At 36.9% G+C, this 26,527-nt stretch overlaps 2 protein-coding genes and 1 pseudogene across 3 annotated transcripts; 1 reads left to right on the top strand and 2 right to left on the bottom strand.

Annotated features, from left to right (window-relative positions):
• Window positions 1–1,347: 1,347 nt before the first annotated feature.
• Window positions 1,348–4,142, bottom strand: LOC106446391 (DNA-(apurinic or apyrimidinic site) endonuclease 2). Of its 2 annotated transcripts, XM_013888142.3 has the most exons (10): window positions 3,986–4,142; window positions 3,805–3,916; window positions 3,460–3,681; window positions 3,285–3,370; window positions 3,103–3,218; window positions 2,931–3,011; window positions 2,646–2,852; window positions 2,413–2,564; window positions 1,730–2,322; window positions 1,348–1,652 (listed from the first exon to the last, which is right to left on the bottom strand). In XM_013888142.3, the coding sequence occupies exons 1-10, from the start codon at window positions 4,091–4,093 to the stop codon at window positions 1,581–1,583; spliced, it is 1,749 nt and encodes a 582-aa protein (XP_013743596.1). In that variant the 5' UTR covers window positions 4,094–4,142; the 3' UTR covers window positions 1,348–1,580. The 2 variants fall into 2 exon arrangements, with proteins under 2 accessions (XP_013743596.1, XP_013743672.1); XM_013888218.3 differs by lacking the exons at window positions 3,805–3,916; window positions 3,986–4,142 and having other exon boundaries at window positions 3,103–3,213; window positions 3,460–3,616.
• Window positions 4,143–4,286: 144 nt separating this feature from the next.
• On the top strand, window positions 4,287–5,660 carry LOC106446531 (annotated as a pseudogene).
• On the bottom strand, window positions 5,619–22,724 carry LOC106353942 (transformation/transcription domain-associated protein). The gene is made up of 33 exons (XM_048745079.1): window positions 22,356–22,724; window positions 21,545–22,263; window positions 21,263–21,388; window positions 21,076–21,161; window positions 20,817–20,925; window positions 20,384–20,479; window positions 20,197–20,259; window positions 20,055–20,114; window positions 19,825–19,890; window positions 19,474–19,555; window positions 19,255–19,379; window positions 17,942–19,174; window positions 16,611–17,600; window positions 16,204–16,539; window positions 15,829–16,087; window positions 15,521–15,743; window positions 15,041–15,431; window positions 14,566–14,715; window positions 14,250–14,471; window positions 13,886–14,107; window positions 13,047–13,697; window positions 12,429–12,686; window positions 12,004–12,345; window positions 11,350–11,762; window positions 10,855–11,272; window positions 9,394–10,692; window positions 8,809–9,069; window positions 8,424–8,714; window positions 7,964–8,347; window positions 7,069–7,776; window positions 6,359–6,910; window positions 6,079–6,288; window positions 5,619–5,945 (listed from the first exon to the last, which is right to left on the bottom strand). The coding sequence occupies exons 1-33, from the start codon at window positions 22,411–22,413 to the stop codon at window positions 5,826–5,828; spliced, it is 11,523 nt and encodes a 3,840-aa protein (XP_048601036.1). The 5' UTR covers window positions 22,414–22,724; the 3' UTR covers window positions 5,619–5,825.
• Between the last annotated feature and the right edge of the window lie 3,803 nt (window positions 22,725–26,527).

The following is a 26,527-nucleotide window of genomic DNA, read 5'->3' as shown; positions in this document are numbered from 1 at the left end:
GAATAGATTTTTAGATGATATATGAAAAGTCTCTAGTCTCTACTGCTACGTATTTAGGATTGCCTGAGACCACACAAACATCTATTTAAATATATATGTGAATTTTTCTTTTTCTTTTTCCCTTATTCTAGATGAAAATTTATAATATATAATTTGTGGTGGAATTTTATTTCCCCTCTCACAGAAATTAAATGATATCAACACACCCTTTATTTACTAGATTACGATCAGATAATGAAGTCGACTGGATTACTCTTTTCAAAAATATTGTGTATTTTTTGAGGAAGTAATTTAAAAGAACCGGAATCACGGGATGGTGATTATTAACCACATTTGAGTAAGTGTCCCTCACTGAATTTTGACTTTTATAAAGCTTTTGAAATTTGTATGTATTTTTATTAATGCAACTAGCCGATGTGCATGGTAACTTTTTTGAATGAACAAACCTTATCACGTGGAAGTTTTACGGAAGATTATCCAAAACAAGTGTTTTCAGATTGACAATTTCAAAGATAAATCTCACACGTTTTAAGCTCTTGTCAAAACCATTACGTAGATATGTCAGGACCGAGTATGAAAAGAGTCCGTGCCCATTACAATTCAGTTCGACTGATCTCTCTTACTTATTATGGAAGTCGATCATCACGTAGAGACTAATAGACCATACTTCGGTTCTAGAAGATTGTGACTGAGTAAGCTTTTTTAAAGCAAACTAGTGTAGTCGTGGATAGTCTCTACTTCTTCTCCAAGACTCCAACCACGTGTTTGCTAATCTTTTGATACGCCCAACAAAAAAAGAAACTGCTATCAAAATTCAATTGGCGTGGTTAGTACCAGTCGATTCAATAGTTTTTAGATAAAACTTATCTAAACCTTGTTGATCATACTTATCTAATCGTTTTTTGTTCACTTTTAACCTTAAGTGTGAATGATAATGACAAATACATTCAAAAAGGAAGGTTTTGTTACATTTTTTTCTGGAAAAAACAATTGCTCCCGATTATAGAATTTATAAAAAGTATCAAGTACTTTTGACGTCTTCAAAAGGCAAGCATCATACATTTTTACTTGTATAATAAAAAACTGAATAGAACAATAGCAAGTGATGCACCACAAATTCGTGGGTGACACATTCCCTTACATAAGCATTTTTGCGTTTTCTCATCATCGTCCATTTAATAAAATATCATTCCACAACACATACGTATACGTATCCATCATGTGAATTAACATTAATACCTTATAATCAATATTTCTGCCAAACTTAAGTCTATCAAGTACCATATAGATATTTAGCTGCGTTACGAAGCTAAATATCTAAATCACATTAAAAGTGGGATACATTGATAACGAAGCTAAATATCTAAATCACATTAAAAGAGGGATACATTGATAGAGACAGGAACGTCGAAAGACGCCAAATCTAGAGCAACTCTCTACAAATCGGTACAAGACTCAAGAGACAGATAACATTAACTACTATATACCGACATTGTTGAGGTTCTACGGTGTACCTGAGCTCACTAGATTAAATCCCTCGTTCCTGAATATTTAACCATTCACATGAAACATCATTAATACTACTTGTCTCTGAATTTGGATGAAGCCCATTTGAAATAACCACAGTTTGCTTCTGGATTAGAGGAAGGTCCCTGCAAAGACATGTATAGAGATTAGAGTATTGTTTTCACTTTTAGAGAGTAACTTAGTTATGTTTTTGTTTTCAAACCTCAGCTCGAGAGCAGACGTAGAATCTGCGTCCAAAAGTGGGACCTGGTTTCTTTACAACTCGAGCGACACAAGCTTCTTTGTGTCCTTTGCATAGAGGTATGCTGTTTTGCATTAGGTTCTGTATTCTCTGCCACTCCATTAATGCTGCATCGTTCTTTTGTTTAGCCGAAGAACCGCTTTGGTCTTGCTCCTGTGATGAAGTAGTAGTAAGTTCATCGTCTTCTTTGCTGGAAACAGTCGGTTCTGCGATGCTCTCGACTTGGGAGGAGCTCTGACTTGAGGAAGCATATGAAGCAGCAGATTTGGAAGTGAAAAAGGACTTTAAAGAAAGCTGCTGAGAAGATTGGATCCTCCTCACTTTCTTCTTGTTTCCATCACTCGAGCCTCCAGATGTTGTGTTCACCCTCTTAGTGGATTCTTTCTCTAAAGAACAAGAGTCCTCATGTGAAATACCCACCATACTGCAGTTTCTGAGTGGTCCTATTGAGATCTCTCCACAACTTGGTGTAGTGCTACTTTGACTCAATGATGAACATGAAACCTCAATGGACTTGGCTTGCTCATTAGCTTGCCTTTTCGTTAACACTGACGCTGGTCCAGTTTTTAAAAGAGTGAAATAAGTTGATAACTCTCTCATCAAATCCAACACAGAGGAATGAACAAACAATAAGTTTCTCGTACCAAGAGTTTGCTGGAAACCGAAAATCATGGGAAGATATCTTGAAGCTAAAGGAGGTGTGCTGTGTTGGGGGATGTCAGGCAAATCATCAAAACTTGTGAAGACAGGTACATGGTCTGATCCCTTTAGTTTTATACCCAATCCACCTTTCCACCTGTATTGTTTCACAAACTAAATTTGAGATAATCAAAGTAAAAAGTGAGATCAATGAGTAAACTACTATAATAGACTTTACCTTGTTGGCATGTTTTCATTCTTAAACCGCTTATATTCTGTTAATATGTCGCATTCCTTGACATGGCAAGCTAAAAAACTATGGCCTTCCTGATCTCGATCTCCTTCATGGAAGCATGGTCCAGAAACTAAGATATGATCGATTCTGGAACCGTAGTTAAATTGTTCTGCTCCACTACTTGAAGACCAACAGGTGAATGCATCTTTCCTGTTACAAATACAGAAAGAAGCTATCAGTGACAGTCAAATAGCTCAACATGGATGGCTTGATCACAACATTTTCAACCTTTCAGGATGTTTAGATCTGAAAACGTCAGAGAAGGAGCCTCCATGTTCAACTAGCAGAGATCTAAACCATTTTCTGAACCTGCACTTTTTTTAATTGCCAATGAAAATGAGACGTATTGAGTAAAGCAAAATGATATAAGAAGATGATGAGTATCAGTATATATACATACTCGTTTTTCTCGAAGTCAGGGCCAGCTTCACACCGATCCATAGCAAAAGGAGCAATGTTGAGATCCCCAACAACAAATACCCTTCTTCCTCGACGCAGAAGACACTCCCACCTTCTCTACAATAAAACAAACAAGTTAGAGGTACCTCACTGCTAAATTCAGAAAAGGACAAGACTTTTTACCTCTAAAACATCATAGAACCGATGCTTAAACTCGACCCTCTCAGCATCATCAGCTACAGCTCTTGGTCCATAAACATTAAAAACAACTAAACAAAACACACACACACACAATTAACAAAAACAAACATTCCATTTCAACCTAAAAGAAACTAAAACATCAAGTTAGAGCAAATACCAAAATGTCCATGATCAGTTATAACGCAACGCCCCTCTTGATCAACCCTAAGAAGCTCTTCTTTCTCACACTCCTCAAGACCTTCAGCTACAACAGAACTATCACTCCTCCCACCTCGTAAGCCACTGTTAACAAGACCAGTGAAGCCTTCTTCAGCAGCAACAGGCAAAGCAGCTTCACAGCTTGAAGACGCTGACTTTACCTTGCAGAACGTCGCTACACCTGCCAAAATTTCACTCAACAAACATTAAAAAAAAAAAAAAACTCCAAACTTTTTTTTTTTTTTTAAACTCAAAGTTACACTGAAGAGAGAGAGAGAGAGTGATTGTCTGATGTGATGCGTACCGGAGTAACCAGTACGACCTTTCTCGCACGTGCGAGTGCACGAGAAGAACGATTCGTAACCATCTGCTATCGTTAGATCCGATGTTAGTTCTTGCCTCCTGAGCTTCGTTTCCTAGATTCAAAAACCCCGAAATTGTAACAAAGAGGATTGAGAAACTTTGAGGATCGAATGTTTGAGAACCTGGAAGCAGATGATGTCGGCGTCGAAGGAATCGAGGAGTTTGAGGAGGGAATCGAACTGGGAAACTCGTTGCTTAAGGCCATTCACGTTGTAAGTCACTATCTTCATCCTCTTCGTCTCCACAACCCGAGGTGGTTCGACAAAAAAAATGTATATTGTGAGGTTTTGGACGGTTGAGATCTGAGAATACAAAAGTGTTTGAATCTACGGTTGAGAGGATGGACACGTGGATTATTAACACTGGAACTGGATGTAGAGGATTGTATCTCTTTTTGAAATGGTGGCGCGTGGTTGGGGGGGGGGGGAGCATAAGTTAGTTATTGATTTGCCGCGTCGGCGTCCACCACAACCATTATATCTTATTTTTTTATTTTTATTTTTATATATTCATGATTCATGAAGAAGTTGAAACCAACTAACTAGTCTTTGGTCTCTCTCTCTCTGTATCTTTCTCTGAGTGGTTATTGCTTTACTTTGCAATGGAGCAATTGAAGAAGCTGAAGACTTCCTCTGATGAATCCTCATCTTCTTCTTCTTCTTCTTGGGGACATAACATCAGGTTCTTGAGGCTTCAAAATGAATTTGGACATGTAAAGTTCATGTTTTTTTTTCATAGTTTCATTTTTGTTTTCTTGTCTTGGTCTAGTTTCAAGCGTGAGAAAATGGTGGATGTGAAGGAGGAACCAGTTTCTTGGCAGAAAGAGAGAAGATACGTAGAGATAAGCTCAAGAAACATTTTTTTGAGCTCGGTGATGCACTTGGTATACTATTTTTTTTCAAATTCATTAACTTTCTTCTCTTGGATTGAGACTAATGGTTTGTTGCAGATCCTAACAGGCCTAAGAGTGACAAAGCTTCGATTCTCATTGACACAAAACAAATTCTTAAAGACTTAATGACACAAGTAGATAGACTAAAGGCTGAGTATGTCACACTCTCTCAAGAGTCTCGTGAGGTTGATGACTGATTGATTTAACTTCTCAATTTCTCTTATTATTATATTCTACTTGTTTTCATCATCTTCTCCTTTGTTATGAACTATTTCTAAGCAGCTAATACAAGAGAAGAGCGAGCTGAGAGAAGAAACATCATCTCTTAAATCCGATATCAAGATTCTTAGTGCTTAGAGGCATGGTCCCATGGATGCCACACTACACTTATCCTCTCCCTGTAGTAGCAATAACTCAGGGTCCAGTCTCCACTCTGCCTTTTCCACTCAATGGCACTCAAACTCCTGCACCTTTACCTAACTAACCCATGCACCACCTTTATGCCATATTCAACAGCCTCACTCAGTCCTAAAACCGAACAAAATGATGATTTTGGTTTAGAGCTTGAGCTTAAAAATCCATGCCTCTTCTTTAGGGAAACAAGTGAGTGATAGTTTTGATCCAACATGCTCTGTTAACATGTGTTTTCAGGACTTACCAATGTTGCTTCCGTGCAGGATGTTTCTGGAAAAGAGAAGAAAGGAAACTCTACAATCACTGCAAGCTCATCGAATAGTTGCTACTTATCATCTCAGGCTGTTCAAGATGGTTCCCCATAGAATTATCAACAACTATTGGAAAATGATTTGGGAGTCATTAGTACTGATTATCTTCTTCAGTTTGCCTTTCATTTCAATCGCTGATGATAAAACTATAATATGCAATTACCATTTAAGCTTTCCGAACTTCCATCATTTTTTACATAAGATGGGAATGTTCCACGACAAAAATCCAAATAAAAAGAAAAGCCTGATGAGTTTGAGCACATAAATTAACTATTTACAGACCTATCCACTTCAAACTCAAATCCTACCCCAAAATAAGGTTAAATATTTCCTCCAAAGCAAAAGTTAGAACCAAGGATGCCATGTTGGATCCATCATACATAGGTTGCGAGGCGACAAAGCTGCTTCCACCAATTCATTCACACCTCTTTGCACAGACTGTGGCGGCTCAATAGAGTTCTCATCCTGGAATAAAAATCAGGAAATATATCATCAGATTCATCTGTTCAGAAAATCGACAAACCCCTCTTTACGAGTTTTATGAGAATGCTAGTAGCATAAAAAACCAAGAGGTGGAGTTGTCAAATGATGATTGTACCTCTTCGGAGTAATACTGTGGAGCTATTCCTCGGAGACGCCTAATTACATCGTCTACGTTTGAGTCAACTTTGTGCTTTAGCTCTGCCGAGCTCAAAGTAGCAACCCCTGTAACAGGAGGAATAGGCATTCCGAGAGGCCTTCTTCCAAACCAAGACAGAAGCTCATCGCGGAAGAACATGGCTAACTGATATCGAATATGTTCTTTTTGCTGTAATATTTCAAAAAAAGAGGTTTAGAGGCCAAATCATCACTCAAGCTTTGGTAATATTCTTATTTACCTTGGAGGAGAAAACGGCCTGAGATGCGGCACACATGTTTGACATAAGAGGGCCTTCAACACCAAAATGAGAGAGAAACGACTGCATGTTCCTTGTGAGGCGGAAAGGCACCGGCTCATTGAGCTCGAGCATCCCATTGGGGTCATAAGTTGGATGAAAGTCTGTCTGCAATATCTTTCCACTGTCTTTGGCGAATAAGATCTTGTTTGGGGATCTCCCACCGATTTGTAAAAGGAAAGACATGAAATTGGAGACAGCTAGCTGGACGGCGAACTGCTTCTTGAAAGCCCAATGATGGCTTCCGCTCATCGATATCTTGTACATGTACTGAGAGAATATACTGTCACTGACTATGTTCTTTGTGATTTCACCATAAGCCTGTAGCCGAAGATCTCCAATTGCCTCTGGTGATATTTGCCCTGAGATGGCTTGATTGAGTTTCTCCTTGAAGTAGGTAATAGGAAGATCTGACTCTCGACCATTCCTTTCACAGTGATACTCATACACCTCAAGAAAAGTGTTGTACATGAGATCATCCTCAACCATTCGGACCTGAAAACTAAAATTTGTTAGCATGCCTAGACAACCAAAAGGAGAACTAGAGTGAAAGCATATAAAATGAACCGCACATATATACTCATTGAATGAAAAATGAGCTGAATCAAGAACTAAAAGGGGAACTAGGCTGATTTTTTTTTTCCGAGGCATACCTGAGACCACACAGGAATTATGATCGGTGTATGAATTCCTAAATGGCGTTTTCTTGACTCCTTATGCTTATCAAACATTTGGTTCATCACACGGAAAAGCTGCAACATTCGTTCATCACTCCTCGCATTAGGAGTCAATGATGTCTGAACAATGAAATGCTTTTGCGAGCCATCAGAGCCAATAAGAGTTAAACGTCTGCAGCTGCTTCCATGCCTTCGTACAATTTGTATGTCTGCTGCAACCCTATCCAACTTTACTGTATGATCAGGTGCTACTTCCTGGTCAGCGAAGTACTGTCCCGGTATCTCCACATCAACAACATTGAAGTCACGCAGCACCTTGCTCTCGTCTTCCAATCTCAACACAGCGGGAAACCTGTCTTCAACATTGCTCTGAAGAATGCTTTTCCACTCTTTCAGTTTTATTGTCAAATCTGCGAGTGTGGCAGGGAATGAACTACTTTCTGGATCCAGGTCTTGCTCGAAATCCTGTTTGTATTCTCTCACAAATTCAGCATGCTTGGTGACGGCATCGGCAGAAAAGCAAGCTTTGCATACACCGGAGAGTTCTTTCTTGAGCGGTTGGGGAACTTCCGCATTGGTGGCAGTTGGATATTTGTAACATCGATGTAACAAAGCATTCACGACCGCAAGAAGCCTTTCTTCTGGCAAAGTAACAAACCTCGAACCTATTTCTGTGAGAAGAATCTACGAGGAAAAAATAATCTATTAGACTATTGAAGTAAAGAAGCAGGGAATGTGCAATTGAGTCGAAATCTGAATGAAAGCTATTTGTACCAGACAGTATTATGTCTATCCTTTTCCCCCATTTTAGTTAATCTTAACGGTGAAAATGTATTGAGAGAATTTACAGATTTCACAAACAAAATATTACCTCAAGTTCACTGGCCAAGTTGGTATGTTTACTCCTAAGAGTTTCCATAATATCCTTTGCCGCATCAAAAGCACCAGCAGCCGCGATTGCCAACGAAGCACTATTCCGTATGGCTGCGTTTTGACTATTCTCACTAATAGTTGAACTGTTATCCAAAGTGGAACGTTCATTTTCTTGGGAATGTGGGTTACCATTGTCATGGGTTCCAAGAGCCCCACTACTTTGAGCACCATGATGGATTTGGGTTTCTGATGATAAATTACCCACACTAACACCCGGAACATTCTGCTGCATTCTTTGAGCCATAATCACTCTGCTAAGTTCAGTTTTATTTGCCGCATCACGACGCTCCAGTAAGTATGTGCGGAGCCAGTAATAGAGAGCCTGAGATGAGAAACAGTCTCATACTCAATTGAAATGATCAAAAAGGAGTTCATCTAATATACCAAAGGGAACTTACCTGCGGGAATACTGCAGCAATTTTCAGTAGAACCAATTTGCAATGGGGTGCTTCTGTTCGCTGCAGGGAAAGCAACAGCTGCGGGATCCAAGAAAGCCACACCCAGTGAGGTACTTGGTCCAAGTGTTTATCAAATATCCTACCCGCAGGCTCGTTTGTCGTATCGAAACTGAGAAGATAAAGAACACGAGCCATGTGACTTCTGGAATGGGAAACTCCAAATCTTATACCCTGAAGAAAGCAGCTGACAGCATATTCTAGCCAGATTTCATCTCCTGTTTCTTGGTATGCCTGCGAAACGAAAGAAAAATACATTATCTAATACGAGAAGAGGGGGAATATTAATAGCCCGAGAAAAGAAACAGCATCTAATCATAAGAAATACCATGTCAGAGTAAGTTCCCCAGCTTATCCATCCTTTGGATAAATTATTGAATACGCTGATTGCATTGGAATATGCAAGATTGGCACCATCAGTGTCATTTAACTTCAAATGAAAATCCCCCTTTAGACGAAATATCTCTGCCTTATTCTTAGCTAGAAAGAACTCCAAATTTGTGCTATTAACCAGATTAATACCAGTAGCAAGCTCTCCTTTTGTTTCCAGATAGGCCTTTGCCTGCTCTTTAATTTTAACAAAGGCTTCCTGCATACACGGATGAGGCGATTAGACACCTTAAAAAACGTTATTTCAATCCCCAAAAGAAAAATACGCAGGGAAAGAAAACAGATTCTATAGGATCAGGGAAAGGATAAGGTTGCATACATGCTTCAAATATCACATAAGTTAATGGGACGATTTACAGCTATGCCAGGAAAATAATTAACAAACTACGTAAAGATGAAAAGGCAAAAACGAAAAATAATGTGAACTACATGCCGAATCCAAAGAGGAGGTTCTTCTATAGAATTATGCAACTGAATGAACTCTGCTCAAATTATAGAAAGGTTAAAGATATCAGAACTGTACCTGTACTTCCATTTGTGAGTGTCCATACATTTTGTCAAGTATCTGAACACAAACGTCAGACAGCCCTTGTTTCCGAGCTATCCTAGCAAGCTTATTAACGTTCCATGCTTTGTCACGGTAACCAAGGTGATGAAGCTGAGTATTTGAAGTTATGAAGTCCTTAAATGCATCAATGACAATGTTATACATTTCATTCCTCCACTGCAGCATATCATACCAGTTAGTCATGTTGTCCCATTCATTTGGAGTCCTCAGTCTCCAAGTCTCAAGAATATCCTTCAGATCTGCATATTGATATCCCTGTCCACCAACAGCAGTATTTCCTGAAACTTTACTCCCATTTGCGATGTCAACATAGATTCTAAAAGACTCTTGCACCTCCACTAGTTGTTGGAATTGCTGCAGTAGAGGCACTCTAGCCTCGAGAGATATTTCAGGTAACTGCCACCACTGGTCCAAGGCAAGATCAACGCCTTTCCCAACTATGCTTTCAGCATCTCCGACACCGTTAGCATTTTTATCATGAAGGGCAAAATAAGCTTGAACCAAACGAAGCTTCGGCGTCTCTTCCACTTGTGCCTTTGGTATTACATGATCCTTCAAATATGCCCAATCGGGTACTTTCCAAAGACTATCAAGCAAAATTTCATAATTATCAGTGGTTTTTCCAAAATCTACCAGGGCATCCCACTGACCAAGTTGAGTGGCACAATGGAGCCATTGCTCTTCCCACAAGCACATTTCAGCCTTCGGTACTGTGTTATTGTAGGTGCCTTGGGTTGCCTTGATCATCGCCTGATAAAAAAGGCTCTGAGCACGCTGCCAAAAACCATGTTGAACCATTGAAAGCCCAGCTCTCGATTCGGCAGTGATGGACCTATTCTTCCACAATCCAAATCTCCTGTCTTCTTCATTTAACAAACGATAAAGTTCAGCAAGAGACTCGGCACATTTTGAGTCATCCATGAACAGCATAACATGGGTCTCTAGCATAGCCAATGCGAGATGCCAGGCATTGTATGTTTTTCCGATATATTTTATAAGCTCACTAGGCATCCTAGGTTGAGGCTGGCTCAACTGAAGACCTTCTAGAAGTGCTTGCACTACATTTGGCCTCTGACCTTGCTGCTTCTTGTGGTAGTCCTTCGAAAGAAGAGAAATCATAGGTTTAGCCAAAGCCCTCTGCTCTTCCTTGCGTAGGGTCGCCCACACAATTGGAAATACTAGCACCCACAAATGATAAGCAACATTGGCATCTGTGTGAGCCAGCTCCCTTAGAGGGATAACAACATCAGCCACCTAAAGCGCAAAAAGAGTACATATAGTTTATTTAGATCAATCCAGCTTCCAAAATGGATAAAAAAGAAAGAACTTAAAATCCAATGAAGTAATTATGGTTTAACATGGCATAAGAAAGAACCACAAAGACTGAGCAACTTTTTCAAAATAATTTGCAAGCACCTGAAGTTTGCTTGCTTCGCTAAGAAATTGTGCGTGCTTCCGAACTATGCCATCAAACATTGAAGCAACTTCTTCAGGTCCCTCCGGTATGGCAGGTGGTTGGTGGTGTATTTCAGGGTTATCTGATGCCAAAAATGATCCTATACTGGCAGAATTGGGTGCTAGAATAATTTTCTTATCCTCGATTAAGATGGCTAGAAGGAGATCAAGACCTTGTTTCAGCCAAAAGACATCACTCATAGCTTCCCAGTCTTGGTTTTGAAGAATGTACTGCAATCGTGCGAATAAATTTTTCCCGAGAAACTCGTGGTATAACAAGAAGAACTTCCTTCGCATATCAGGATCCCTTGCCCTTAAACCAGGCATGGAATGTCTTTCAACTTTCAGAGAGATCTCTTGTCGGAGGCCCGGCGGATACCTATTAGTGAAACGTATAATATCATCCTTTGACATAACTCAAGGTTCAACATAAGACTAGAAAGCAAAAAAACTTACTTCGTTGAATCGGCACAAAGTCCATATAAAAGCTGAAGATACGCCTTATCCCACTCCTCCAAAGAAACAGACGAGAAGTGCTGCTTATCAACTTGTGAAAGCTTCTGAAGAAAAGAAATTATATCCTTCTGGTTAAAGAAGGCACCAGAGAACCCAGATGAACCTATCTTTCCGAAACCATCCTCAGTCCACCTCTTTAGCATGTCCAGCACGCAGAGAAGCACGCTAGAATCAATACCTTTTTCTGAAAGAAATGTGCTCAATATTTGAGTCACGGGTCTTTTGCAATCCGGCAAAAGCATAACCCTTTCGTCAATAAGTTCCAAGACTGACTTTATATTAGATATAACTGCCCCAACGTCAGCAGCTTGACGAGAAGAAGTTACTGCAGAATCTGAATCTGTCCGCTGGCTCTGGAAAGGGCAAATGATATAACGGCAGATGAGTAAGAGCCAAGGTGATGAAAGAGAGAAATATTTATAAAAGCTAAAATCTTACAAACATGAACGAAAGTGCTACATAGTTATTCCAATAGTCAACCAATGAGATGTGGTAAATACCATGTAAAAGGTCCAGTGAAGGTCAAATGAGAAAGAAAACAAGCATATAATTTTATCTCTTACAGAAAGTAGCTATTAATAAAGAATAACTTACTTGTGTAGGATGAGCACCCGTTGCCAATCCCAGATCCCGTGCCAGACGCTGAAGGATACGCACCAGTACATATGGATCAACAAAGTTTTTCTGTACCTCTGCCAAGGTTTTGAGGATATTAAGTACAAAGCTGAATGAACCGAGAGAGTTATCGTCTCCTGAAGCTTGTGAAGCAGTATGTACATGTTTCTGTACCAGCTCACTGACTTTCTGATACAATAGCTTTATGTCAGGAGGTGTACTAGCTCCATCCTGTGGGAAGGTGATGATGACCATCTTCAACAAAGAGCATAACGATTTACCAGCATCCAACATCTTGTGTTTGAAAGACAGCTCAAGAAACTGGTAAAGGAAAAAATAGTCAATACGAGGCAGAAACAGAGATGTTTAACATATTAGGGTGCAGCTTACTGCAGCAAGTTTACCTGTGCTATTTGGCTGATGTTGTTCTTAATGAAAAGATGCGGCTGCTTCTCCAGAACTTTGTTCATGACATCCAAGCCCTGAGCAAGTGCTGCGGACGGATCTGACTGAGACGGTAGCATGCTGCCTAACAGCTTTTCTAAATAGTTAAACTTGACGTTCGCATTTGGCCAAACTTCCAAAGCTTGTGAAAGAAAATCTAAAGCTTGTTTGTACATAGTGTTGGCTTCCCTGTCCTTAAGCTCAATGACCACTGCTACCTGTTGAAGGAAGAGGAAAGGAAGTTTTAAGTACAGTAATAAACAGAACTCAACTAATAAAAGAGTTCTATAGCTAGAACAATGTCACGTACAACTAACATGTCGAAATTATTACAGGTCTAGAACTTAACCAGATCCAAAACTTAGAAAACCTACGTTCCTCACAACCGCTTATATAATTCTATACAGAATAAATACTGCTGTAGGACTGCTACTGCCAAACGCCACCTCTATAGATACAAAATTGCTCAGAGAAGAATGGGCTCTGAAATTTCAGAACATCACCCCTCCCTAAATAAATAAAAAAGAATGAACGGGAAAGTTATAAACACGCTCATTGGTAGAAGGTGGGAGCCTTACTCTTATAAGAAAATTGATTATTAGTTCTTCCATAGCAGCATTTGGCTTGAATTCCTCATCAGGCTGGGTAGCAGATCCAGGAGTTTCTATACTGGGCAGTGATGATGCACCGCCAGGTGACATAACACACAATGACTGGATACCACCTTCAATTTTAATTCGTCTAGTTGGGTCTTCAGATATGGAAGATCCATCTGACGGAAGCTTAGAAACAGCTAAGGATGAAGGATGTAACCCATCACCAACCTCACTGGTTGCATTGCCATCAATAACCACTTTGATTTCAGTCTGTCTTTGCCTTTCCCAGCTAACAACCAGTCCAGCAAGATCGATTGCGAGCCGCCTATTTTCTGCTGTAGTGTTAGATGGTAAACCTAGGCGACTCAAGGAATTCACCATCTGAGGTACAAACTGTGCTCTACAACTGTAAAACAGATCCGAGTGCCGAACAATGAGTTGGAAGATGTGGATCAAATTTGGAATTGAGTGACCCTCCTCCACCAAAATTTTTTTGGTATATCTTATCCAAATAGGCACTCTTGAATCTCCAAACGCAAGCCTTTTAGGTAATGCTGGCATTAGAATATCCAGGGCTTGCTTAACTAGCATCTTATTCTCCGGCTGGTATGTCCTGAGAAGCGCAACAAAAACCTATATCCAATTGACAAAAGCATGTTTATATCACTGGATTAGATGGAGGAGAATTGTTAGGCACATGCTTACTTTCAGGTTTATTATGGATCAAATTATATACACTGATATAAGAAGTTACGTATTTTTCCTTTTGCACCTTTCCATAGAAACAATAAAAAAAATTGCAGTAACAACTGAAATGATACCTGCAGAATGATTTTCTCCGGAGCCTGATACGCATCCAAGAAGTGGCAAACATTAACAAATGCCCACTGTTTACTGGGACTATCTTCCCGTTTGAGATGATTCCATCCAAACTTGATAAGCTCTTTTCGATGATGAACCAGCTCACCCTGAAGATATTTCAGAAGCAAAGTAGCTAACTGCAAAAGTTCGATCCTCAAAGGTTCGTCATACTCAGCAGAAACCTACAAAATTTGAGATGTGATTAACAACAAAAACCCTAGTGAAATATAAATCAGAAAATCTACAATAAGACCATATCAGAAATAACAATAATTTATGTATTATCCGAAAGTTTTAGTTGTTTAGCAGAGAAAAGAAACGTACCTCTTCAGGTGGATCAAGAAGCTTCTCAACAATGGTCTTCACTATATTAGGGTCAATAACTTCCCAAGTTTGGCCGTTTTGGAAGGCATATGTAAGCATTGGAAGAATGAGCATTTGCATTGCCTGAACTAGATGGTCATTGCCGAGTTTTTTCGAATGAAAAAGGTTTAAAAAATGCAAAACAAGTGCTCTTTTCAGGTTGGACGGATATTCTTCTGCAACCTGATGAAAGGACCCAGTTATTCTACTAGAGCTGCAAAATATGAAAATTAAGAATATAGACAAACTTGTAACTAAAAATTCTGGAGAAAGATACCTCAATTATGTAAAACTCCCTCAAAAAGTCGTAGTCAATACGACTACGCAACAAGAAAATAGAGAGAACATCGAAAAGAATTTTCATTTCAGATTTTTCATATCGTAGATAATTGAGGAAGCACTTGACAAGCCATTTGCTCTCTTTAACCTGCGAGTTGAGGAAATAATACATTTGAGATAGCCTACTTTTCTGAATACATTTAATCTTTTGAAGGAGGATTATTTAGAGGTCGACGTCTTAGATATGTTCATTAGAAATAGTATCGAGTAGTGAAGTAAAAATGAAAGTTTTTAAAAGGCAAACTTAATTTCCACAACAACATCAGGTAACTAGGAACTCAAGTAACCCCAAAACAAGATCGTTCAGAAATAAGCCAGGAGGATGCCCACACCAGCCTTAGATAAGGAACAATGTATGCATTTATTTTACAACACAAAGCTATTGCATAAATTATAAAGTCAGAAATAGATACCTGAACTAAATTCAGCTCTTGCTCATTCTGCAGACGAGCTGTCCTTCCATGTGATTTCCAAAGGAGAGCCAAGGCATCAAAAACAGTACGGTTACTCTGCAGCCAGCTGGGTATCAGTTTTACCATCGTCTTGATAAGATATAGACCCTGAAAATACGCATCTGATGCTATATCGGATTTTGTTGATGTCCTGTTAGAACTTTCTGACTGCGTAGAGACAAGATTTTCATCTCCAGATGATGCAGCTGGAGGAACTGAAGCTGCCACACTCAGTAAAGCATCAGATTTTGGTAAAATTTCAGGAAAGGCACACGAAAGTATCTTCTGGGGAGATTTTGCTAGTTCTTCCCTTAATGGTTGGCCAGCTTCTGACCGGATTATATACATAAACCTGAGGTTATAATGAAATGAAGAAAACAGTCATTACCCCATGCTCACACTCAACCTACCATGCAATGTAAAAATCAAATTTACTTTTACCTTCGGAAATATTTTGGTTCGCTTAATCTGGAAAGAAAATAATCAACAGCTAGGGTTGCATATCGATTCAAGAACTTGGTAAGTGGGAGGCGGTATGGGCTGTTAATCTCACTGTACACTTGCCCTTGAGGAAGAACTGCTTCTAAGTCAATAGTTAATGTTACAAGCTCATCCAGAAATTTTGATGCAGCAGGTGGAAGTAAGTGGAAGAGCTCGATAATAGCTGCCACAGACAAAAAAAACATCTATTCATATAAACTCACATGACCAGACATCTATTTTTATATATTTCAGAGAACAAGGTTTACCAGCTGCAATTTTAGGCTCTTCGCCAGTTTTCCATGATTTCTGGGACTGTGCAAGTTTCTCTGGCTCTAACCATTTTCTAAGGTGCTCCAGCAACTTACCTCCTAATGTCACATTGAACCAATTTGACAGTAGTTCGAGAAGACGTGCCAGACCTTGCAGTAAAGGCATATTGAGATTCTTTGTGTGTGCCAAATTAACTAGTATAGGTCTGAGGCTACTCTGAAGAAGCTCTTTGGGCATCCGTTGTTGATTGATAACCTAGAGCAGAAAACAGAATTTCAGAACAGTAAAATAATCCTCCATGAATTTCTTCAAAATCCTATATAATGAATGTGTGCACACGAATTGGAAATAAAAGACAGATAACTAAGAACCTGTCTTAAACCCTCCTTGGCAACGGTCACAATTTCTGGTGCTCGACAGGTTAACGACTTGAAAAACATGGAAATTATCTTTGCACGTAGTTCATTGTGACTTGGAGTTCGAAAGTCAGCCCATGCCATAGCTGTGCACAGAATCTCAATACAAGCTGTTCGAAGTTTGTTCAGTGATGTAAGTACTTTGGGACTCATTAACTTCACAGCCCATACACCTTCATCAGCCTCAGCTATTTGTAACGCTTCTTGCAAGAAGCTAACCAACTCTGGAGTCAATTTTAGAAGGGGGGGCCTCAGTGCTAAACAAAAATTCAGAGCTGTCACACTTCCAACCTATAAGACATATTGAAGAAGGTCAAAAGAAGTATGGAAAGAGATACAACAACCAAAAAATAGCAGACTACCTGTTGATCAATTGTCCTCGATCGAAGTGGGCGTATTATAAGTGGCTGCAGCAAAGGTTGGTATAACGTCTCAAGCAGTTCAGATACCTCACTACCAGTCCGGCTAGCCAAAAGTGCAAGACAGTTCTGAACATTTTTTCTCACTGTGATAGATGCATTAGGATTGAACAGTTCAGTAGCGAGATATCCTACAACACCTTGAAAGCTTTGTCTCCGGACGTCACTGTTTGCTTCGTCAACATTATTAACCACTCTTAGAATTTGCATAAGAACCTGAGTTGTCTCTTCTTGCTCTTTCCTAGCATAAACCGGAAGTCTCTTTTGAACGTAGAACAGACCGCGTACAATTTTTACTTGGAAAACGCATAATATGTCAACATTCACTTTCCCTACCAATGCACCTAACCCCAACACACCTCCCATTTGTGCTTGCCATTTACTCCCATAACAGCAATGTAACAACCGAGGCAAAAGTTGTTCAAACACTGGTATTCGCACACTTGGATGGGGTGAATATACCGGATTTGTAGAAGGACTGGAGACAATCATAGAGGCACTGTGACCACCCCTGGCCACCAGCACATCAGCATGTTTGACACGAGCAAGGAACAGCAGAGTTTCAGCAAATATATTTAATGCAGTCAGAGCAGCTTTTGCGTGAAGCCTGTTTTCATCTGCAAGCACATCAACAAGTGCATCTAAAAATATCAAAGGATCCAGCTGTTTTAAGTTAGAAGACCAATTATTCTTGGCCCTGGAACTTGCTGAAATCACAGAACCCCCAGGTCGACCAGTACTAGTTGAAGCATACGACGAGGTACAGTCCCCATGCAAAATAATTGCAAAATGCCGACATATGTTTACAACAAAGTCATTATCTGCATCCCTGAGATCTGGATCAGAACTAGCAGAAATTATAGTGATCAATAGCATCTTGAAAATTGACTTCTCAGCGATAAACTGTGTCTTTGTTTTAACCCCTAACTCAGCCTGCAGCAACAAAAAGACCTCTTAATAAACAAGCCATTTTACACCAAGTAGTACAGAAAATTTAAGGAGAAAAATAGGTCACTCGCGGGAGAGATAACATGAAACAGTCCTAGCTCGTTTTTCGGGAAGGACATACCCATGGAAACAAATAAACAAGTACAAAATCTCATCATGACTCATGTTCAATCGATATTTTAGGATGTGCCAGGACTACCAGTAGACGGAACGCAATGCTTTACGTAAACGTCAGCCAACTTAGTAGCAACTTTAACATACGACCAGACAGCTACATAGTATAACGACAAGGTATAAAAATCACAAGAGTAATACAAAAAACCAACCTTCACTTCTGTTGATTCACTCCTGCGCCAAGATGACTCAGCAGAGGAAAGTAACAAAACTGATAATTGTTTACGCGTCTGATCCTCGTCAATGACATTCCCAGTCAAATGAAGCTGAGACAACAAGCAAACGTGGAGGAATTTCAGAGCTTGCTTTCTGTAGTTGACATCTGTGGTCGGGGTTTTCTGCATAATAGCTGCTACAGCAAGATTAATGAATTTGTCCATTGGCACAAGAAATGGAGTGGACGGCTCAAATGTCAGAATTAACCGAAGCCCATACTCTGGATTATCTCTGCATTCTAGTGTAAGTGGTTCTTTCAGAAATCGCCTGTTGCGACCACCCAATTTTCCCACGATTTGTAACGCTTTTCCACCCCAAGGATATGGTACCGGCCTCAAGTGAGACCATAATGCTAAGATCACTTCAGATATTACATTTGCCATACTTGGCTCCAAAAAGTCAGGATTCAGACTATCCACCCAGAATTCCAGGGTGCGTAACCCCAAGCTCACAAGTTCATCACTTCCTCTCAAACAGAATACAAGAGGCTTCATGAGGCGGGGAAGATATGGCAATAAAGAGCTTAAGCGTGCAGGAAGCGTCAAAGAAAGCTCCATCAAAAGATCTCTCATGTCTTCCGCAGCTGGACCCTCGAGCATTGTCAGAAGCATATTAAGACAAGGTAGCAGCATGGGGATTAGATCTCTAAGAAGAAGCTCGAATTTACATCCAGCAAGTCCTCTGAAAACAGTTCGGAGCAACTGCATATAACCAAGAGGCTTTTCAACTTCAGTCGCATTCTTCACGCAGACTTCCATAATAACAGGCACTTGAGGTTGCAATATTCGTTCAAAATCAGCTGGTGCTTTAGACACAGCACCAAAGAGGCACCGGAACAGATGCAAAACTAATTTTGTTGCAGCTGAATCTGGATCCTTCAGAACACCAAGTTTGCTGCTTACTAGGAAATTAATCAGAACATCTGCCAATGGCTTGTACACTTTGGGAGCTTGCAGAAGAGTAGCAAATATTTGAACCAGCTGAGTATTGTCAATCATGCACTCAAAAAGTTCAGGCATACATAAAGAGAGCATATCCATTAGATCTCGAGGTTCCATAATAGCCAAAATTTGGGAGAAAAGATTTAACATTTCCTTCTCCTCGTCCTTCTCTTTGAAGAGAGCTAAGCAATGGACACCATTCTTTAAAACACCACTGGCTTTCCGCACCTACTTAAAGGTAGAGATTACTAGAGGTTTATCAGCCACAAAATATTATTGCCTACACTAAACAATCTGACATGCAATACCTCATCTTCTCGCATTCCTTTAAAAGCCTGAGTAACTGATGAGTGTAAAGCAAGAGCTTGTGGGTGCATTCCCTGAGGTCGGGGCAAATGTGCATGGGTTATACTCCATATGATTGTCTTCATTCCTGAACACAAATCAGGAAAAGTCCTTAACATGTAGAAACATAATCAATATGTATAATAACTGATCCACCAAGGTGAAATGTCAGGATTCAATACCCATCACCAGCGTCTTGACCAGATTCTTACAATCATTCACTTCTTTGGAATGTTCGGCAGGAACCTGCATATTTAAAACTGCCTGCAACCAGCGTGGTCAAAAGTAAATACCAGACATTATCTATCAAGAAAATAATGCTTCAGGATAAATAATAACGGCTTAGATTATATATTTTTCCGGCTAAAATATAATCCAAATTAGAAAAGAAAGAAGAGTCCCTATTTAAGAGAATAATAGAACGCTGTGAACTAGCAAGTTTGAATATACACAGTGAAACACAATCTCACATTGCCTGAGAATTTGGCTACTTGTTAAGACAAAACAGACATCATTGAAAGTATGGACTTTACCTGGACAGGAAGTTCAAGCTTCGACCTCAAAGTGATAAGATTCTTTCCCTCACCCTCATCTAAAAGCTATGAAGCAGAAAGTAAGACTAAGTAACACATCAGCGAATTAAAAGAATTGACAATCGGGATAGCTAATTCAAGATATCTCAAACTATAACATAACGGGAAAATTTGAAAGGAGTTTGGGAATATAAAAACTCTTTTCTCAAATAATTACATAATCGTGTTACCTGAGGAATAAAACGCTTGAAGGTATTAAATTTCTCAACAAAGGCATCCAGGATACGTCCCTATAATAAACAGATGAGTAAAGTAAGTTAATTTTAGACCAGCAACCAATGCTAGAATGAGCTGTCGGGGGTAAAGCTATACCAACAAAATCCGCGCCTCATCCATTAACTGCTGATCAACACCTTTCTCAAATATTGGTTCCACCTGAACCCAACATAAAGTTATACCAAAATCTCGATTCCAGCATAGTAGATAGATTACGCCACATAAATATTAAGTAATATATCAAATTTAAATAAGGCAAAGAAGATGGAATATAAAGCTTTACCAGATTTAACATCAGTCGTGCACAAGTGGTTTGGATGTTAAGAGAGAGGATCGAGTCATGCATGTTCCTTGAAAATAAATAGATGATCCGCGATAACTGCACATTGTTTACAGTCAAATAAAAAGAATTGTAAGAGAAAGATCGTCCACAGAGCAGACAATGGACCCGCAAAAAATCTAAAAAAATGGGATTCCTGAGGTTGGCAAGCCCGAGCACTTTCTTATCACAGTTGATAAATAATTCTAGTTTATACCCAACCGAAAATCTACATATTCAAAGCAATAACTGTGTACTGGAACACATCAGCATCACTTACTATATAATCCAGTGTCAATTATTGCATAGGTGCAAGAATTAAAAATCTCGTAGCTAAGCAAATAATCAAAAAAGAAAAGCAGAAGCAAACAAATTGCAAAGAAACAACGGGAAGAACCTGAGAAATGGACAGATCTGCTCGAACATGGTGAACAATCTCGGCCAGCAGGCTGTAAGCCAGAGGTCTCAAGGACTCGAAGCATGCTCGCCCCGTTCCTACTAGAACCCTGACACAAAAAATCGCGAAGAGATAATACAAGTCATGATTTGTTGATAGATAGCATGGACGGTGGGCAGTTAAAGGTTTACTTGATACCAAAAAAGCTTCCTGAAAGGTGTGAAATTTTAAATTTCAGAAAGGCGAAAATGTTTTATACCTTTCTTCCATAAGAGTGTCAAGAAGGGGAAATAAACCCCTCTTAAAATCCGTCCCAAGTACATGCTTTAGTGAGACTAATAGTTCCTGCGTTTCATAGACCAAAAGACATATCTATAGTTGCGAGCCAATGATTGGGTCACAAGGTGAAAACATACTGAAGAGACAGGAACAAAACGGTTCTTTACCTTTCTGATAGATGCAGAATCCGAACAGGTGACAAGCAAATTCACAATGCTCTTACATATGCTTTCTTCATGCGGCTTGATATATTCGGCATAACTTTTTAACAAGTAAGTTAAAAAAGAAACCGTCTGCATATAAACAAAAGAGGAAGACAAACGCTAAAAGTCAATATGACATTCCATAATTAAGGCGGAACAAGAAGGCAATGCAGGCACTACTGAAATTTTCTTTTCGAAGTTCAAATAAGTTACGGTTTAGTTCCTACGAGAGAACCATCGTCTCACCTTAATCTGAGCGCCCTTCAGTTCAATCAACTGATGCTTCATACGTGAAGGCACTTTCTCAGGTCCAGGGACAGAGATAGCAGCAACCATCAGGGGCAACAAAGTAGGAATATTGGTCTGGACAAGCCTGCTATAGAGCTGGAAAAGAAACATACCAACGAGAGGGCTCTCCGTGACTATTTTAAACGAACGCGTACTCGGGTTAATCTTCCCATTCCTGAAATGCGTTGTAAGAGACAGCGACTGATCAGACGGCGCAGCAGATAACTCCACAGGCTTCGCCTCCTCCGTTTTAACCTCCTCCAAAAAATCACTGACGGTCAATCTAAAATTCTGGTAAATCTTACGAACAAAATCCAAGAACGGCTGAACCTCATTCTCTAACGAGGGCCTAAAGTTCCTAAGAAGGTCGAAGATTATGCGGATGCATATAAGCCCGTTCTCCTCGTTATCCGTCGTGAGCACCTGCATCGCAACTTTCAAGATGTCTTGAACATAGGGACGGAGGACCTCGCTGTGAGGTATACGGTTGAGGATCTCGAGAACCACGTTGCGCAGCTTGTGGTCGAGATTGTCAACGAACTGAGGCTTTGTGATCTTGAGAAGAATCAGTGAAGACGCCTTGAAGTAGCATTTGAGAAAACTCGAGTAATCAGCCGTGTGTGTGATCTCTAGGCTGTCTCTGACCTCCACCACCATCTCAAGCCTCGTTTGAGTAGCTGCGGAATACAAATTCAACAAACGATTAAGTGTCACGAACGCGATTCGAAGTTATTAAACTGAGAGAGGAGAGAGTGAGAGAGATGTTTACGAAGGTCAGGCTCGACGAGACGAGCCGAGTGTTGCTCGAAATTCTGAATCGGACTCATGGCTGAAGCAAAGAGGAGCGAGACGGTTTGTTAGGGTTCCGTCGCGGTGGAGATTTGTGTTGCGTCGTCTCAGCCTGGGGCTTTTTTGTTCGGCAAGCTCAAGGTGGCCGACGACGACGACGACTAGGTCAGAAAGTTAGGGTTCGTTGATTCTCTCGACGAAAACGATTGGGGAGACGGTTTATGATTCGCTTATTCGCAATTTTCCCTCTCTTTTTTTTTTGTTGTTGTCTCTGTGCGAGACGAGTCTCTCCCTTGTAGAAGAGAGAAGCTTTAAGAACACGAGCGTTACAGTGAAAACGAAATTGATGGTCAAGCCCGAGTTTGTTTATATAAGGTCTCGTTTTTTATTATTAATCCAAATGATAAAATTTCATTAGTGCAGAAAAGAGAAGAAAATATTCTAAGAAGGATACTAAAGATATTTTGTTGACTAAAATTAATGAAATGTTGAATGTCTGATCAATCCAGATTTTGGTGCGAGATATTCTCGTTTCTGATTAGTTCTTCAGAGAATATTAGATTCAGCCATTTCGTTGATTTTATGGTCTAAATTATAGGCGTTTAATCTGGATTTCGATTCAGTTTTTTCGGTTTTTTGGTATTTCAGTTTATAAAATATAGCTATCATATTAAAACCCGGATCGCATAGATTTATATATACCGAAAATTGGTTTATTTGGTTTTCTACCAAAACCCATAAATATGTTTATTTTTTATAACATTTTGTGAATTTTAATTATATATCGGATTTAATAAAACATAAAGATATTTCAATTTTTAAATAGACCATTATTCTTTTTTTTTACTATTTATTATTAGTAGATATATTAAATTATTAATAATAATAATTTATATAAAATAAAAATAAGAAAAATTAGTAATCCATAATATCTTAAATAACTAAATATTAACACGTATTTGTCAACGAAAAAGAAAAAAAATTGTATTTTGTTTAATTTGATAAAAATGAAAAAAAAATAACTTAAAACAAAATATTAAATTACTAAAATCAACATTTTAATAATGAAGATCATATCAATAAAAATAAATTTAAGATATATTATTAGTTATGCTATATAATTTACATATAAATATACTACTATATTTAAATTAACTAGTTTATTCGGTTTAATCGGTTTATATACTAAAATCATATCCATACACTGTAGTTTCTTAAAAATTGTATCCATTCGGTATTACCAAATCTAAACAATTTTATCTATTTCGGTTCGGTTTGGTCTTAATTGGTTTGGTTTTATCGTATTGAATGATTCTAAATCTAGAATCTTATTATATAAAATTTGGTTCTTCAAAGTTGCTAATTAACATGATCGCAACACATAGCAATTATATATTTAAGATTGTGACATGTGTTAATCTATCTCATAGTTAAAATATATATTATTTAATAGTAATTTTTTTTTAAATCCTAATCAAAAGATAATTGTAAAATATTATTTGAAAATAATTTTTTTTCTAATATTGTGACATGTGTTTAAATATATAATGATTAAAAATATATATAATAAATTAATAAAAACGAATTAAAAAAAAACTACTTTTAAAAATTATTTAATAGTAAACATGATTTTGAAAAAACATATTTAGTAGTAATTTTTTAGAAATTTTCCTTTTTTAAAATCCTAACAAATAGATTTGAAAACAATTTATTTAATATAATTTTTATTTTCTAAAATTTTAATGAAAATATAATTATAAAAGATTATATTGAGCTTGGTTCTTCAAAATTGTTAATTAACATGATTGTGGCACATGGTAGTTATATATTTAAAATTTTGATATGTGTTAAACTATATCATAATCAAAAATATATATACTAAAATAACAAAAATGATTTTTCTTAAAAATTAATTATAAATATTATTTAATAGTCTTATTATTATTATTGTTGTTATTATTATTTTCATTATAATGTTTGTTTTAAAAGATACTAAAAATAGAAAATTATAAAAGATAAACATTAACTTTTAATAAAAAATGTTAAACAAAAACGAATTGTAAAATCTTTCAAATACAATAAATTATTTAATTAAAACATGAAGAAAACTAACAATAAATTATTTAATAAAAACATGAAGAAAACTAACTTCAAAATAAATAATATAACTTTTATAAAAACCTAATTAAAAGAAAATTGTAAAAGTACTCTTATTATTTTCTGATAAGTAAATAATTTTTATTTTTAATAGATAATTGTATGTTAAAAAATTATGAAAAACACAACTATAAATATTTCACATCTATATTTTGACTTAAGCTTCCACATATTATTTTTACAGAACACAATAATATTTACATGAAAAGTATTTCCTGAGTATTTCTTAAAAAAATTTCTTGATACAACTCAACTTTTTATTATCCTTATTACATCTTATGATGCTAGCATAACTTTCAATTTTAATGTTATTGTTGTACATGAGTATGTGTGAATATGATAGACATGTGTTTGTATGTATAAGAAAAAATATATAAATAATTAAACAAAATTTTTCTATTAAAAATAAAATAGTTGTATAAAAATCTAAAAGAAATAAAATAATTAATTTCCTTTTTAAAAGTCAAAATAAAATAAAAACTTTAAAGTAATCTTATTTTTCTTATAATTAACTAACTTTACTTTTTAATTATTTTTTGTTAAAAAATATAAACCAAAATTAACTTCAAATAATTAGATTGTGAATGTGTTAATAAAAACTTCCATTATGTGAAAACAACTTCTTATTTTCCTAAAATATTAAATAAAAGAGATTTCTAAAAGAAAATTTTTTTCTAATCTTAACCAATTAAGAATTTTTTTTTAAATCGTGGGTAGAGAGAATTGTAAAATTTTATTTAATAGTCATTTTTACTTCAAAATTTTAATGCTAAACATGATAGTAAAATTTATTTAATTGACAAGAAAAATTGTAAAAATATTAATGATATTGAAAAAAAGGAATTTCGAAAATTGCAACTTTTAAAAATAGTTAATATTAACTGGAAATAGTTATTTGATAGAAATTTTATTTTTTAAATCCTAGACAAAATATAATATTAAAATATTATGTAATACTAATTTCTTTTTCTAAAATCCTACAAAACTGTAAAAAAATATTTGATAGTTGTTTTCCTTTTTTATAAAAAAAAAATCTTAAACAAAAGAAATTTGTATGATATTTGATATTATTTTTAAGAGAGTGTTTGATGATGAACATGATACTAAAAATTATTTGATATTATTTTTAAGAGAGCGTTTGATAATGAACATGATACTAAAAATTATTTAATTAAGGAAAGAAGTGTAAAATTAGTATTGATACGAATTATAAAAATAGCAATTTTGAAAATATTTATTAATAACTAAAAATAATTAGTTGATAGCAATATATATTTTCCTAAAATTGTAAAGAAAAGATAATTGTAATAGGTTATATAACAGTAATTTATCTTTTCTAAAATCTTAAACAAATTGGTAAAAAAATATTTAATATTTTTTTAATTATAAATAAAAAGGAGATTTATAAAATAGAATGTTTTCCTTTTTAAAACATCTTACCAAAATAAAATTTTAATGACTTATTTAATAAAACATTAAATTAGTACATAAAAACATGTATAATGTTGTCATTGATTCGATTGATGTATTTAACTTTCATTTCTTTTTACTTTTCATTTATTATTTCGGATTGTGTTCAGTTTAAATGTTTATATATAATATTTTCTCTAATCTTTATTATAAAGTTTATAACAACTCATCTATGCACCATGATTATAAAATACAAATATTAACTTGAACTTATGTTTGAAAACGGATTTTAATTATAAAATAAATCTGAAACAACATATGCACAAAACAATCATAATACTATAATAAAATGATTTATTATTTTATGGTTTTTATTAAATTAAAACATCAAACAAAAATCCGTTGCAACGCAACGACTCATATCTTGTATAAAGTATATTTTATTTAACTACATATTTTATCTGAGTTTTCGTTTGGTTTTCTTAATCCTATATTATAAAACTTCGATAACCTTCTCCATTTTAAATCTAGAATATAAAACCTGCTAGTGCATTTTAGAAGTGTTACATTTACTTTCAGCCGTGG

The sequence above is a fragment of the Brassica napus genome, chromosome C1 (assembly GCF_020379485.1).
Source record: "Brassica napus cultivar Da-Ae chromosome C1, Da-Ae, whole genome shotgun sequence".
NCBI lineage: Eukaryota > Viridiplantae > Streptophyta > Magnoliopsida > Brassicales > Brassicaceae > Brassica > Brassica napus.
Note: the sequence above shows the minus strand (reverse complement) of the source record. Positions and strands in the feature narration are given on the sequence as shown.